The sequence below is a fragment of the Cygnus olor genome, chromosome 2, assembly GCF_009769625.2.
Source record: "Cygnus olor isolate bCygOlo1 chromosome 2, bCygOlo1.pri.v2, whole genome shotgun sequence".
In the NCBI taxonomy this organism is placed as follows: Eukaryota; Metazoa; Chordata; class Aves; order Anseriformes; family Anatidae; genus Cygnus; species Cygnus olor.
Window position 1 is genome coordinate 48,704,490 of NC_049170.1, and position 17,083 is coordinate 48,721,572.

General features: G+C 42.1%; 1 protein-coding gene across 10 annotated transcripts in view; it reads right to left on the bottom strand.

The window, feature by feature from the left end:
* Positions 1–17,083, bottom strand: part of NFATC1 (nuclear factor of activated T cells 1) — a 120,279-nt gene that overhangs the window by 42,033 nt on the left and 61,163 nt on the right. For 7 of the 10 annotated variants that reach the window (XM_040547385.1, XM_040547383.1, XM_040547381.1 and 4 more), the window contains exons 7-8: positions 9,852–9,907; positions 7,973–8,105 (exon numbers count right to left, since the gene is read on the bottom strand). In XM_040547385.1, coding sequence (XP_040403319.1) covers positions 7,973–8,105; positions 9,852–9,907 — 189 coding nt within the window. Of the gene's footprint in view, positions 1–3,651; positions 5,327–7,972; positions 8,106–9,851; positions 9,908–17,083 lie in introns of those variants that run through there. The other 3 variants (XM_040547391.1, XM_040547392.1, XM_040547390.1) reach the window with 2 other exon arrangements.

Below are 17,083 nucleotides of genomic sequence, written 5' to 3' on the forward strand. Positions count from 1 at the left end.
ATACGCTGTTAAACCACAGTGGGGAGGAGAGGAGGGTGGGTGGAGAGTATTTGGTTTGTGTGTTAGTACAAAAGACAAAATATGCATTAGATTTCTTTCAAGAGAAAAGGGAAAAATTCTTAAAAGGAACAACTCCTTTTCTATCATAAGACCTTATTAAACTCTACAATGTTGAAAAGGATAGATCAAGTCAAATTATTTTTTCTCCTCTAAGGAAAATGCAAGACCTGTGAAACAAGTTACAACTTTACTTGCTACCTCTTTTTTAAAGATAAAGCACTGCTGTTTTCAAATCTCTTCGGTCTCCTTGCCTGTGTGAACCTGCTACTGTCAAGACAGTATGGCTGGAGATGCTGGGGTGCTGCTTGAAACCCCAGAGTTTAAACCAGGTGCCTGCCTGAACTGGATTAATCTTTTAGGTGTAAAATGGGATTTCTCTTCTAAAGATTTCTTATCTCCTTATGACAAATATTCCTCCCTGATGCAGGGGGAAGATTATTTGGCTTAATAAGGAGTGACGACCAATACCAGTGGCTTTCACCTGAGGTATTCCTGCAGGGGGGTGCTCCAGTTCTCCCGTGTTATGCTCACCTGGACTGCTCTACTGCTGTTCCCCCAGCACAATACCTAGCTTCATGCACTGTCTTAAGCTGGACGCACCCTACCTGGCCAAGGAGTTTTATAGTCATTTCTGTCAGGTCTGTTAAAATTCACTGGGGTAAGGTCTTTTCAGCTTGACAATATGGCATGACATTACACTACCAGTGCTGATGTTGCTCCTGCTCTCCCGATGAGGGGAGGAGAATGGGAGGGTGGAGGCTGTGGGCAGAGGTCCCTTAAGGAGGCAATGTGGGGGCAGCCGGATATTCCCACAGCTCTGGTCACCAACAATCATGTGGGAAGCACTGCAGGGATGGGCTGGCAGGAGGACACCCTTACTGCTCAAGTCCTATCCCTGGATCACAGTCACAGTAACAGATCTGCAGTGGTATAGGCAGAGGGACTAACTGGTTAACTAGCTCACCAAATTAACTTTGTTTGCTATGAATATTTAGGCAGAACATGTATGCCCACCTCCTCTGGGCTCTCCTTTTCTCCCAGGCTTGGCGGCATGAGCTGGCAGGCAGCAGTACAAGCCTGCCGCAGTGCGCCACGGCAAAGGGCTCACCAGGAGGGACTTCTGCCTCCCTCCTCCCCTTTTCTCCCCAAGCTCACACAACACTCTCTGGCCAAAGGACCATCTCTCACCCCACATGCTGCATTCCCACTCTCTCTGGAGAGTGGTTTGGACCTGGCTGATCTCAGCCATCTTGGCTCTGACATGCTCTTTGTCTTCAGGGAGTGAGGCAGTCCCTCCCACAGCCAGCTAAACACATCCTCTCCTGCATATTTCACCTACAACAATCACCAGGACCACTTCCCCCTTAGGGTCAATCACTGGGCTAGACTAATTATGATGATCAGCCACTTGAAGAGAACAAAAATAGCCATCTCCTGTAATCCAGCCCATGTAATTCTAAACCCTGTTCTCCCTTACATCAGTTTTATCTTTTGGCTTTTAAGCTAATTGGAAGATCCTGAAGACCCACAAGGAAACTAACATGTGCATGTGAAATCACTAGGTAGTAAGGGAGGGAGTTCTCAAAATGTCCATGCAGAGTGATTTAGTGATCAAAACTACACGCTGGGTTTTGTCATCTGATGGGGAATATTTGAAAAGGGAGGTACTACCAGAGGACAAATTCATATTCTGGAAGTTAACTGTTATCAGTGATTATTGCAGCTGTAACAGAGCCTGCTGGTCATGCATATCCAGGGGCATCAACACAGTGCGTGCCCACCCCTGCACTTAGCAGGGCTATCACGGCAGGTAATGCTTCTTCTTGGTCTTCCAGATGAAGATGGAGCACAGTACATGGAGGCATAGTTCATGTCCAATCAAGAAAACTACATCTGCAGGTCAGATGTACCTGGCTAGGCTCCGGCCAGTGGCCAGGACAGGCAGTCATTTGGATACAGTGTGGGCAATTCCAGTGGGGATCAAACAACTCAGAGGAAAAGTACTCGATGGTGTAATGCTGGAGGGAAATGTGAACGTCTTTCCTACACTGCCACCACGGACCTCACTCTACTGTGGGAATGGAACAGCAGGGCTGATGATGAATTTAGTGATCCTCTTAAATGGAAACAGGACTCTGACAAAATCTTGCCTGCTTTTTGTTACCATGTTAAATGTCAAAAGTAGCAATCAGCCACCTAGCAGCCAAAATGAAATAAACTGTAACAGCACATACTATAAAAAATGAGCAACCATGATTCATATTTTCATCTAAAAAAAAAAAAAAAGTCCCCTGTGGCCAACCTCCTCTTCCCTCCTGTTGCCCTGCCCTGCTCTGCGCGCAGGCTTTGCAGTGATCCAGCTGCTTCCTGGGCTCGACAGAAAGACTTGCAGCAGGTCTGAGGCTTCAGGCCTGGCTCCGCTGCACTTGGTCCTCTCATACTAACTCAAAATGGGTCTGTGTGTAAGGAACACCTACACATTTCCATGCCTCCTCCTCCCTCCAGCCCCCCAGGATGGCTGTGTCGTGCTCCCCGCTGCAGCACTGCTGCCTGCAAGCTGGGCAGGTTCTGCGCCTGTGCTGCTCGGGGTCCTTGGTGGTGGGTGCTTGCTCCTCCTCACCAAGATCTGCACGAGGTATTTCCTTCCCCATCAGCCCCATGTCCTCAGACCTCCCACGCTCCTGGCCAGTCAGCAGCATTGCTCCGTACCCCTTCCCACCTTGCTCCTCAGTGCCGGGTGCTTTAGCCTGTCTTATCGCCCATGTCCAGCACGGAACTGCTCCTTCTTGCAGTGACTGTGTTGCATACACTGCAGTTTGGGATCCTTTTACAACCCAGCCCCACTTCCCCCACTCCTCCCCCAACCACCCTTTCTTGCAATAATTTTGTAGATGCGGTTAGGTTAATACATTTGCCAGCCTTGACTTGACAATTTAGCAAATATTCAGGGTTGGGATGTGTCAGGAGATGATCATTAAAAGCTGTGCTCAGTGTCACGTTAGAGCAGCAACACTTTGCATCTTCATTTTATTGTTTTCTGCTAATGTGACTGACACGGTTTTAACTTAGAAAGTGAAGTGTGGGCGGAAGAAGTGAGGTGAAACAGAGGCACGTCTGCTAAATGTAATCACTAGAAAACTGCTGATTATACTCATCCATAGCACACTCAAGACATAATTTTAGAGCTGAGGCAGGAAGTTAGTAAGATGCTGACAAAAACGTACAGTGGGCACTGCTCACCATTTTCAGAAGCACACTAAGAACTTTCTTCACTTTCGCACTGCTGGGCTGCAAACAATAATAAGGCACGGCTAGAAACCACGGGCAGGTTCTTGGCACAGCCTAGCACCCACAGACCCAAAGGACCTCTGTTCCTACCAAGCCCCTCATGTAGGTGGCCAGATTTTCATACACAAGCCCCCCTGCCCTGGCTTATGGAGGTGCCTGCATGGAAGCAAAGACATTTCAGAAAAACTCGCTGTACAAGTGAAGGCTGTACACTTAAAAATCTGCCCCTAGAGATAGTTAAACACGTCTCAAAATAAGAATCGCTCAGCACAGCAACACCATTTTAATAAATACTAAACGTAGTGGATTGATTTTTTAATAATGCTTTGAAAATTAAGAAGCCTGACAGAAACAGAAACCGGAAATGCTTTATCGTCAACTCTTTGCAAAAGCATATTTTTCATTCCAGTAAATGAAACACATCAACTTTCTTTTTTTCCATCTAATTAAATATTTCCTGGACAAACTAGACTGTCTTTGCCTTGTCAAATATCACTACTTGTCTACATAAAATTCAAAGAAAAACATTTCTATGTTCACTATTCTTGATACCAGTATTTGTCAGATAACAGAAATCATAGACAGCATTAGATCCTATCTGCAAAAAGTAAGTTCTTGAACAGGTTTCCTCTATTTTGATGCATCTACTAAGAAGAAATCTGAAAAAACAGTGATCTAACCATTATCATTCAATGAGTTATTTAAAGTCTTCTGCACTCTTGCCTCTGAGCTGGAGAACTCTTTCAGCTTTCTCAGCAGATGAAAGCACAGGATTTTGAACCACAGAATACGTATCAGGTTGTTTGTGTGCTTCTTCATTCTCTCCAGATTATACTTCAAATGTTACTGCTTAAGTCTAGTGATTTCAGAAGTCTATTCCTCCTGTTTGAAAGGCATATATATGCCAATGGTGTAATAAAGTCATAGAAGCAAAATTATACACAGTCATAAATATAAATGAAAAAACAGCATTTTTCTAGAGGGTAGGGTTCACAAACGCGGGGTTCAACAATGGTATTCCAAAATGTTCTGCTGCACATAATGGAGCCAACAGAGAACTGCTGCACAGAGCTACAGTACTGCAGGGATTTGAAAGGCAGAATATCCAAGTGTCCGTGCACTGTGCTTTGTATAGACTCCTGACTGCAGTGTCTGGTGCTGGGCCTTGCTCCTGATATTCTAATGGGATGTGGCAATGCAAAGCACATTAGTACTTACCATACGATCTGGGGGGATTCACCTATGCCAGAATGGTAAGGAAACTACTTATATTTCTGTGTTGGGCATGTCTAGAGAGTAGTCTGAAGAGCCTACATCTTGCAGGCTTCATGACAAAACTGATATGCACTTGCTCAGTGATAATAATATTGAAGCAATACTTAAAAAAAAAAAAAGCCATTGCAGCCATTTATGTACAATACAGACAAATACAGGATTTGGGATAGTTCAAATTCAGCAGAACTGGACCAGTAATTCAAAATTTTAATTAAAAGTAGATTATGAGAACTTAGGTTTATAGTCTGTCCCCAGCCAAAGACAGGCTGGCTCCTTTTCCAGACCTAGTCTCCCATTTTTGAAGCCTCTACTTTTTTTTTGTTTATTTGGTTTGGTTTGTTGTTTGTTTGTTTGTTTTGTTTTTGAAACTTTTCATTTATAGAGCAGTAAGATTTTCATTTATACAGTATTTCTTTTCTTTCTGAGGCAGGAACTCTTCACCAAGTAAGCCCCTGCTCTACAAAACACTTGAGCTAACACAGAGGAAAAGTACAATCCTGCCACATCTCTGCAGCACAGTAGAAGCCTTATGGTGGTGAAACTGTGACAATCTGCTGGAGTGGACAGTTTGTGTCAGCTGCATGTCACAGAGCTGTACTCCATGGAGACGCTATAGGACCATCCACTGGAGGTGGGATGAGTGAGGCCACGTGTCCCTGGATCCACTGGCTGTTTTCCCCTAGGGAATGAGGAGAAACAGGAGCTACAGGAAAAAAAAAAACACCTATTGTACTGTGGTCTGGGTGGCAGCCACGCAGTGCTGCCACATGCGACTGTCCCACTGGTTGCACCGTGTGTGTGCGCACATACCCACCCCAGGAGCACAGCCACAGTGCTCGTGCAGTATTTGGGCTTTAGCCCATACACGGCATTTTCCTTTGGCACAGTCTAGTTGGGCTGTAAAATATGTCTAATGTGTGTCATGCAGCTTTAAAAAAAACCCCGATGGAGACAAACCTGCAAAATTACGGTAGGCAATGAAATGCTAACATTTTGACTAGTCCTAAGACAGAATGAGAAGCTTACAGGACAACGTATCTGATACATGTAAACCCACTCTTCATACTCGGTGATCCACTTCGACATTTGCTTGACAAAAAAATACACCTTCTGTATTTGTGGAATTTATTTAGACAAAAGACGAAGTGTTACCTGGACCAAAATACTGCTTACCTCCTTTAATTTTTTGTACCTAGATCACACAGTGGTAACTCAACTATTTTTTTCCTGATGAGCTAAACTTTTTTTTTATAATGCCTTGAAACATTAAAAGAACATTGTGACTGAAATCAAATAAAGTGCAACATCCTAAAATGGACTGCTAGAAACACAGTGGCTTAAAAGACTGATTCAGTTGTTGTGACTGATTCCTGAATATGTAGTCAAGCTGGTGATATCTATCTTTAAAAGGCACAAAGGAAACAACCAGCAACATAGGGCAAAACCTTTCAGTTGCAACACAGACATAATAAATAGATAATTATTATTATATTATTAATCCTGACGATTACAGAAACATATTCATGCTTACCACTGTTATGAGAGTTTGAAAAGAACTTTTTTTTTAATTACCTACATGTACATATTCACATATAAAAAGAAAATCTGAGTGGAGAACCAAACAGGAACGGGGGAGGCATATTTACTAATTCAATACCAGCTTCCATTTCCCCTACTCTGGTTTTACATTTGTTCTTTCAGGTTCCCCTACACTGAAACAAAAAGATTTCACAGGAATTCAAATCAGTACAGCAGACTAAACATGACTCCCAATGTTTTCAACAATTACCATAATTAAAGATGTCTTTGCAGAATAAAGTCTAGGCTGGTTCTCTGTTGCCTGTCACTAGGTAGCTATCCCCATTGTTTCCCATCAGTTGAAACATTACGTTTCAACCTCAGAATGGTGATATCATAAACCGACTTAGCAACAGTGAGTATTATTTATTCCCATGGTTTAGAATAATGTTAAAAAAAAGGGCCTATGTAAATGCTGGAGAGGAAAGATGCTGCTTAATAAACAGCAATTTTCAATAGATGTATATTTGAAATACTTATGATGGGACTATACTTGGATGGCAAGGCAATACCTTTTGACCTTTAAAACAGATTTCTGTTGTTGAAAAGAGTTCTGCAAGAGAATAACAACTCTTTTCAATTTAAGAAATGAGCAGTCTTTAAATATACACAGACATATCCACTGGGGATCAAGTTTGCATAAGTATGCTGATTCAGTGAGGCATAACTACTCAGCACATATGCAGTAAGCATTCTGTTGCCCATGTCAGGTTTCTTGTACTTTTATTTTAAATTAAGGTCCTGATAAAAGTCTGCAGTGCATAAAAGCTAACAAGGTGAAATTTCAACCATGTATTTTACGGGATTTCACCTGCAAAAAGGTGGCAGGGCTCTTCAAGTCATGTGGCATGACCCAAAGACTGCTTTGTGGATACTACCCTCGGAAAGACTATTTTCACTTGTAAAGTCTACAAAAAGCATGAACCTAATAATATTTTTTAATTCCACTTATTTCCAAAACATCAAAAACAAAACAAACCCCCCTTTTTCCCAAAAAAGTGTTCCTAGCAAAAGAGCCATTCCAGATTAAAAGAAATAATCTAAATTTGCTTAATACTAGGATCTTCATACAAGCCTGCTTGGAATTCAGCTAGCATGAATATTTTATTGTCACTTTGTAGTTACCAATATACACTTTCAAAAATAAATTGGCGCACTTGTTTTTAAACATTTCTAAATAAACATTTATAAATTCTAAGTGTTTTTAAATACTCTGATCTTCATACCCATCAGAATTTTCATTACAGCCCAAGAGTAGGACCAATGTGGAGCACTGTTTCTACCCTGAGAAAGACAGCAAGGTGAAGGATGACTGGAAGCAGAATCCCCACACCACCCCCAGCAGAGCCCCGCACACTACAGTGTTGTGGTGAGAATTCAGAAGCAGTATTCAAATCCAGTGTACCCTCTGGGGCCAAAAAGTCACACTGAGGGTTGACAGCAAACGAGCAGGGATTTCAGCAGGTTCACAATTTGTGAGTACACATCAACTTGTGGAGGAGCAAGTCAACTCCCCAAAGCAAAAAAAGCCCTTGTTCCAACAGGTCTCTGTCACCAATACAAAATAAAATAATTTGCAGAGAAGGCCTCTTGTGTGGGCAGCAGAGAGAAAGGCAACCCTTGTGGTTTCTTTCTCACTCTCATTTTACAGCACCGGGCATGCCTGCAAGTTACTCAGGTTACTAAAGAATTATCAGTGCCATATATCTTTCTAAGCTGCCATCATTATCTCTCATTTTTACTAGCAGAGATAAGAAACATATTTTGTTACCATTAGCTGGAAGATAGGTGAAAAGCTGGTACTGGCTTCTCTTTCTCTTTCCGTTGCAGACATAAAAGTTGACCTGAACAGGGCTGGTAATTCTCTGATTGCGGAAAGGTGGTATCTCAACCACCAACGAATTCTGCAAAAACAAACAAATCAGAAGGTCAGGGCATGACTGGGGCAGAAGAGTGTACAAACATATTTATATGTTAACCCTGGGAAGGAGAAGACTCATCTCCTAAGGAAGAATGTACTCTCTACATGGAACTGTGGGGTTTCATTGGCAGGGATTGTCTCCTGCAGCCTGCAGTGTCCTGTGTGTCGGGCAATCCCTACAACTCCTTCCAGCTTTAAGCCATTTCAGCACAGGCATGGTATGCTGGTGAGCAGGATGGGTACTCCTGCTTTATACATGGGGTTGAGAGGCTGAGAAGGGCTTGGATTTGGAGATGGGCACTGCAGAGCCAAGTAGAAGGGAGCACATTAAACAGCGTGCCTGTTTTCAGAAAGTCCTGAGGCTCTCCTCTGCCTTCTTATCCAAGGCTGTCAAGCTTGTTTCAGTGGAGGGACAGCAATGTGGATGAGGCACTGAGTAGGTTCTGTTAGGATGCCTTTGCTATATACAGAATAGCACACAGGAGGTCACCTGGGACATCTGTCTGAACAGCCAACAACTGGCACACTTCTGGAGCAGAGCTGTGAAGAGCCTCACACGTGAGACTAAGCAGCTCAAAACCAGTGGAACAAAACAGGACCTGGAGGAAAAGATTCCTTAACGGGGAAAATGAGATTTTAGCATGGCTCACGTCTTTACAGATTCATTAGTCTTCAGCTATTCGCTTTGGACAGCAAGTACAATATTGCGTATAGATAATGCTTTCTCCCTTCTGCCTCTGACAAGAACCCGGAGCTATAATCAAACTGTGGCCAACAACTTGGCAGTAGAAAGCACAACCACTCAGCTGGCAGGTTGTCCCCAATACATCCTGCCCTAATATAACTTCCTTTGAAAGGAGAATTAGGACCGGAATATGATTATTCAAGTATCTCCACTTTCCAAAATTTATTTATTTAGTTAGTTATTAGCATAACAACTAAGGAAGTTTTAAGCATGCTAATTTCTGTGGATGGGAGATCTTGCAAGGATATCTAGTTCTACAGGTTGGAGTTCTGGAGATCGCGCAAATGGTGTTCCACTGACAGATAACAAATGCTCTAGCATGGGGCTAAGGAAAGACTTGGCTGCTAGGGCATCAGCCTCCATAAATGCACAGTGAAATCTGCTGTGACCATCAAAACTTCCCTTGGTACTCTGAAAGAATAAAGGGGAATGTTAAACTTAACATTTGGCTTGTTTTCAGCTGAGGTCTTTAAATTGGTTGTCTGCATGTCTCCAGCAAGTTCACAGCTAGCAGACCATTGCTTATTGCTACAGAAGTAAAATAGTTGCCATATTTCCCACTTACAGTCATAGTTGAGTAAGCCACAGTTCTTCAACACTGGGTTTGATCTCCTGTGAGAGGACTCACATTTCCTCTGCTGAAGGTACACGAAAGCCAGGGAAAATGCTCAGAAATTGTTTTGGGAGCAGAGGCAAGAAACAACCCAGCAAGACAGAAGATGAGCAGACAGGGCTGGCCCATCCTGGACAATGAAAAAATATTTTCCAAATGGTCTCTTCTACTTTCGGGATATATTCCGATGAAGGTTTTTTACCCCATGCTCCCATTAAAGAAAGATTTCCAGGAGGGGAGGCCTAAGTACTTGTTCTGTTTCAGTGGGAAGACACAGTGCCAAAGGCTTGGAAATCCCTCTTTAGTAACAGTGCTAGAGAAGGCAGTATATATTTTTCATCTTGATGTTAAAATATTTAAGGCAGACTTACTGGCTTGCACATTTCTTTGTCAGTTTTGGCTTCCATTTCCCACACATGGTGACCATCTAAAAGACAAAAGAAAAAGATATCTAGTTCTGTCCTTTTTTCCTCTCCCAAGCCTACAAAAGAGTGACTTTTGAAAAAAATAATAATAATTAAAAAAATCTCTTTAATGGAAGAAGCATTGCATATATGAAAAACAGCTCTTAAAACCCATTTCCAAAGCTTTGCCCAACCAGGAAGCCAGCTGGGTAACCTGCTACAGAAGCCCATTTAACATTCTTTCAGGGGAGAACCACAGTCCAGAGTACAATATACTGTGATGGAGGAATGCCACCAGTATTTTATTCTGCCACTAATTTAAACAGAACATACAAGTGTTCTACACATTAGTTTTCCAAATGTTCAGACAAAAAAAAATGCTACCTGTAAGTCCCTTTGATCTCTACCTATGCAGTCAGTCATGCTCAACATTAATATTAAACAAAGCAAAACAAAAAAGTAGCATTAAGGAAGCTCCTCAGCCATGCAGTGTTTCCTTTTAATATACTCTTAGTCTGGCTTTTCATATTTCTGCTGCTTGGATCAAAAGGCAATACAATATGCTGGGATATGTAGCTTCTGTGAATCACGACTCCGTTTCAAAATTGTTTTAGCTCAGCTACAGTGGTCCAACCAACAATTTTCTGGAGCTGCTTCTAGTAGCATGTTGTGTCCTCCCAATTCACTGTATTTCTATTTTCAAATAAAAAGGGATTTAAGCCACAACTATCAGGGTTTTTTTGTTGTTGTTTTGTTTTGTTTTCTGGGGACTTGTCTTTTGGAAGAAGTTGGTTTTATCTGGTCACTTTTTCTGTGTCTCACTGACACAGAAGTAACTGGTCAATAACAGTTGTTTTTTTAACTTCCTTGTGGCTTCAAAATACAACTGCAGAGAAATTAGGAAAAAAAATGCAAAAAGTAGGGTTTCCATTCTGCAGGCCTAGAAAAACACAAACATATATGAAAGGCCACAAGCAGAGTGCTGTCTAAGTTCAGCAACAGGGACACTTGCAGCTTAAGGAGTCCCACCACTGTCAGATGTCACTGGAATGAATGGGGAAATTCAACTTTATGTCACCTCTTTTGTATATTTATTGCAGCATCGGGACATACAAATGCAAATATTAGTTACTTTGAACTTCATCACATAGACTTGGGCCTGCCTTAGAAAAACAGCTCTCAGCAAGGTAAAAAAGTGAATGCACTTTTTCTTCTCTCTTCACTTTCATGGACAGGATAGAGGTGACGCATTTAGAACTGTCTGATTTATTACAAATGGCTGTAAATAATATTTTTGTGTACAGCTGTCCTACTGTGAAAGGAATGTTGTTCAGGAACTAGCACTGGCAATTGCTTAAATGTTCAAAACCATTTCTTTTTAACGTATGGAAAAAAGTGCAATGTGAAAGCTGCAACACAAACAGCACAGCGGATTTGGCAGGTCTTTATGTAGGAAACAATTAGCAGATCTACCCTTAGTTTCTTCCTACATTTTAAATTGTGACACTGGAAAAAGAATCCCTTTAATCGGTACTGCCACATTCGGGTGGGGAAAGAGAAGGATCAGCCAGTTCATGCTCAAATCTCCTACGCAATGCCTTTTAAGAGCGCCAGCATTGAAACAGACTTCTCTGGAGGATGAGTGATCGCTTCACAATTTATCTAACAGATGCTTCCCCCTAAGCTGTCAGTAAAAAAAAAAAAAAAAAGCTGACAAGATTCTGCAAGTCAGGTCATATCTGTTGTCTGGAAGTAGCCACCTCTGTTTTCCATCCCTTTCCTACAGAGCCCTTGTAGCTACCTCCTCCTCTCTTGCACACCAGTTAATTCAATCAGCTGTAAAGGTGACACAAGACTGACACTATCACACATTTTGCAAACTGTAGAAACTTCTGCTTTGTAAAGGTTTTTGGTGGTTTGTTTTTTTTTTTCCTCTCTAAAATCTAAAGACATCCAGACTAGTAGTTAACATGTGTTCAATCTGCCTTTGTAAATGGATTACCAGAAATTCATTTTTTTTCCATGTTTAATTTCTGCTTTGTGAGGTGAATGATCTGATTCAGGTTTCTGTTTTGTATTTCTTGTCAATACCTCAGTAAAATTCAAAATGACTCAATCTATGGCTAATACTTCAGTTGCTTCACATAGCACTGCCTTTATGCACTTTTGAAATTTTTATGATGACAAAGAGAGTTTGTTCAGAAATATTTTAAATGTTGTAATCTAAACTATTAGGAAAATAAATATCCAGAGCCATAGTTTGTCTCTGGAAGCTAATCAGAACAATACGGACTTTACTCCAAGAAATTCTCTTGAGACTGTCCAGACCATTGCTGCTCAGCAACTGAGGGGAAAGGGAAGAGAGGAAAGAAGTAGGGAATAGACAACTCATTAACAGCTAGTGACATTTCATTTAACAAAAACACAAGGAGGAAAAGTTGTTATGAAGCAGAGACAAAAAAAAAAAAAGACAATTCCTCATATTACGTCTAGCGAACCAAGAGGGAAATCTCAACGCCCACGGACTGGGACCAGCTCCAGGAGGGAAACCTTAGACCACTACGTCAACCTCTTACAGTAAACATGTTTTGCAGGTTTATACAGTTCAGCTGAAATTTTAAAAAAAGGAGAAAGGAATAATAGCTCTGGAATGGTTTGTGGGGGCTCAAACCCTCATGAAAATCTGCCTACACCAGAGAAAACTGTTTTGCCCCCAGTGCCACATATGCTGGGGACCCTCAGAAGCAAGCGGGATACCATCTCCTGTCAGAGTGTGCTCGAGGAGCGAGGACTGCTCAACCACAAAAGTTTCCATTGTATGCCTGCCACATCTGCAGCAGCCTGGTTCAGAGCCCAAGGCAACTCCCTCCTGGCCTCCAGCCAACCAAAGTACACCAGAGCAATTTATACCTTTCCAAAATGCAAATAATTCAAATTACAGACATAACACAAAGCTGAAGCAGACACATTTCAGGCATTCCCGTTAAAGTTTACTCTCTGGAATTACCGTACCCAAATGGGCAGTTGTTATATGAGGAAGGGGGGTAGAAGAAGGCAGAAAAGGAAGGAGAGGAGGAGGCAGGGAGGAAAAGAGAGAAGGAAGAAAAAGGCTTTTCCAAAGGTCTTATTTCATTCCTTTTCATTTTGCTATTTACTTTTAGCAAGTAATAAGAAGAGCCTTCTCCAAACCAAATGTCTGGCTTTATTTTGGTGTTTTAAGATTTATACTGCAATGTTTTGAACAGAAAGACATCCCTTTATATAGCTAAAAATTTGTGTCAAAGTATTATATTGTTGTGTTGTGTTTTGTTTCATTTTTTTCTTTTCTTTTCTTTTCTTTTTTTTTTTTTTTTCACAAAAGGTAATGAGAAACAAAACAGCTGCACACAGAACCGCAGCGAAAAAGCCCTACAGAGTCACCAGCTGAGAGCCCCACTCCTCTGATGCCAAAAGCACTTGACTTGACAAAGCCAAGACTTCAACAGGGACTCCTGCCATGGGCTTCAAGGAGCTCTGAATCCCTCCTCTTCCACAGAAGCAGCATAAGGAGCACAGCAGTGTCATGGGCATGAGAAATCCCCTGTTTGACAAGAGCTCTCTAACTGTGCCCACCTGACCTGGGCTCAGCATGGTGCTGTGTTTCATTGGTAAGTGCCCATCAACACTGTCATCAGCCAAAGACGATGGGTTTTGTCAGGAAGTCTGACATTTAAAGACCGATCACTGCTCTGTGCTGATATTTATAGCATTCTCTGTTTTGGGTGCACTTCATCATGGTCCGCTTCAGCTTTTTTTTCAGACCCAGAGCATCTGGGTTTACTAATGATGAAAATACCACAAATACCATGAATGAAAATACCGTGTTGCTTGGGGTGGATTTTCAGCTCTGCAAAATATAAACACCCAATTTTAAGATGGAGCAGTTTAACAGTGAATGGGTCTTTAAAGTCTGTCCTTATCAACCACTCACTCCAGTGTTAAAGGAAACTGCGCACAAGTCCAGAAGTAAAAATACTCTAATTCATTAGGGAATTCCCTGCAGTATGAGTCACTGAACGGCTTCCCCACCACACCCAGCTAAAAGATTTCCACATAAAAAGGCACTGTAGAGGCCTGTTTTAACACAGAAGCAGCACTAAAAAAGTAGTTGTGTAAATCTAGCAGCATCAGCTATTCACACATAAAGCCTAGCAGACCACAACATATGTATTTTCTTCACAGAAGAGCAACCCAGCCAAAGAGCTGTAAAGACTTTCCTAAGAATTTTTCTCCTGTCTTCTACTTCTCATTGTCCATCAAGAAAGATTCACAAGGATGTGCAGAACTGGGTTTATCTTGTGCACTCCAGAGGACTGTAAGTATAATGCCATAGGTCTGTAGGCTTACAAGAGTCAAACCAACAGTGCAACTTTCATTACAGGCTGATGGATGACAGAAAGGGAAAACCATATATAGAACAACAACAACAAAACCCTAAGCCTGGAAACTTGTGAAAGTGTAACTTGTGCATCTGGCAACCACTTAAATCCTGCCTCAATGAAACAGACATAATAGGAGAGTTCAGATATATTTAAGTGATCTTACTTCACTACAACAGGTTAAAACAGTCTATATTCTGTAGTAGCCCTTTGTTCACTTGAGATACAAAAATAATAGACATTATCTAGGATTTCACTGCCTATACATAGTGTATATTTTATATTCTTCCAGCCTGGGGCTCAACAGACTGCACTGGCTGGGCTGTAAATCTGTATTTACATTCATACATTACAAGTTAGCCAGTGACATTAACCCTCCAAAAGAACCCACTACTTGATTAATGTGTTATGAGGTATCCCTGAACAATAGTGCCTATATTACATCCAAGATTTCTTTAACATGTCCACAACAGGTAGGGCACAGGTGCTATGCAGAATGTTTATAGAGTGTAATTTTGAGGTGCTCTGCAAAGGTTGTCTACCTTCCTATTCAACTATGTTAATGTATATTCAGCTCCTTTAGGACTTAAGGATTCAAAAGCTTTTAATTTGCACACTAACCCCTTTTTCCCTGGGAAGTACATTCTGGCACTGAGACGACTGATCTGTGTATATGTCCAGAAGGAAAGGATGGGCTTCCAGCAAGAGAAGAGGATGAATATCAATTAAAAGCCCTGTCATTCAGGCATACAGTCATTCGGCTTCGTGCAGAGATGCTATCAGCTTCCATGCACATGCCAGGTCTGTGCTTGGGCTGAGAATTAGAGGCAAAGAGGCAGCTCTGCTTGCTTGGAGGAGAGCACTCCCCCGCCCCAGTCCTGGGCACAACCCACTGATGCTGTCTCACCTGCCAGCTGAAACACAAAGGCACCAGCCTATTAGTGCCAGATTTCCCTTTAGAGGCAACAGCCTTCTAGACCTGAGTATAATAACATCAGGAGCCGTGTCACTTTTCTAGGCTGGTCTGTACATAGTGAAGCTGTTTTGCTGTGAAGAACACTTTCCCAGCTGAACACCAGCAAGCTCAATACTCTGCAGGTGGAGTCAATCCCTGTGTTTACACACCAATGTATGTTTCAAAAGACATTACAAAGGACAAGTTATAAGGATGAACTGACAGCAGCCAAGCAGCCTACTGTGGGATGTGTGGTAAAGATGGGACAGAAAGAGAGCAAGAATACAGACAGAAATGTGGATGCTGCAGAGAATAAAGACCTGCAATGTAAGCAGCCAGGACCTTCCTCTTGACCGCCTCTATGGCATTTCAGTACCCTGAGATCTACTGCCTTTTAGGTCTCTGCAAGGAGGAAAAGGCCTTAGGTTGTATGCTCGTCTAGAGCCAGCTGCTGAGCAGCGCCACCTCCTTACGCCACCCCTGCTGGTGCCATCAGCTGCCTTCTGCCTGCCATCCCGGCCTCAGCTGCCTCTCCAGCCACCCCTCATCTCTCCTTTGCTCTTGCATTTCTTTTGCTACAAGACTACAAGACTACAGGACCACTCTGTTTTCCACCTACTTTATTTCCCTCTTCCTTGCCAGGAAGATCCCAGATAACCTCTGCTCTCCTCTCAGCCTACTGTCCCTCTACAGGCACTTCCTGACGTAGTTTTGTTCCCTGACCCTGGCACGCATCAGTCCATGTGAAGCAGGGTTCATGAGTAACTGGCTTAATTGCATTTCCACATCAAAGCTGCTGCATTTGTTTGTGTCTCCTCATAAACACCGTTGCAGCATATGGATTTTGTACATATTCCTTCAGCTATACATTTTTGTAATCTTGAAATTATGTATGAATATTATATATACGTACTTACGTCTGTCGTGCATACAATACTTTCAAGTTACTTTTTGTCTCTTTTCTACCTTAACAATAAAAATGTCATGCAGCAACCAGGTGATAAAAATGCAGCACAAACTGTATCTTACAGTACATTGGCATCTGTGCCAGACATGAACTTCCACTCTGGTTGCTCAGCTGGGCAAGTCAAAAGCTGAGGGACTCACATTGCCTAAATTGCAAGCTTTTTGCTGCTTTTAACACAGTTTGTCTAACAGATCTAATTATTCTGAGTTCAAGTGCTTTGAAATCAACTGTAATTTTAGTCCAGGTACTTAAGCAAGGTGCTGTGCTGAAAACTAACTGATCAGGGCTCATTTTGAATCCAAACCATCTGGAAGGACCTGCCAGTTCCAGCAGAATGGAACTGCTTATGCAATTTGTGCTCTTTGGCACCTCCCCCTATTCAAATTACCCCTGGTCTGAGAATTTTATTTAACAATTCTCAGTAATTTCAGGTCTAAGACACTCAACTTACCAGTAAAACTGCATCTTGATACCCCTGAAAAATCTCTCTAAAGCAGGCAGGGTGAACTGAGCAAACCAGCATAGCCACCCATCAGCAGTCATGACAGTACTTAATTCTGTCTTCAGCTACATTTCTGTGATCTTCTTGTTTTCACAACTTTACTTTCCTCTGGGAACCTCTAGTAGGCTGACTTGGGTCCTAGCAGCTGAAACCAAGTAAAATAATTTTGCTCCAAAAATCTTCAATCTTCTGTCTTGTATTTTCTCAGAGACTGTTGGAGTAACAAAACCTCAAAGCCAGTTTAAGCCAAATTCCAAATTTTCCTTCCAACAATTTTCTTCCACTTCTGTGTTTGATGCCAACACCACCACTTGCACCATGGCTCTCAGGCATGTAACACTTGAAGTTACCTTCCAC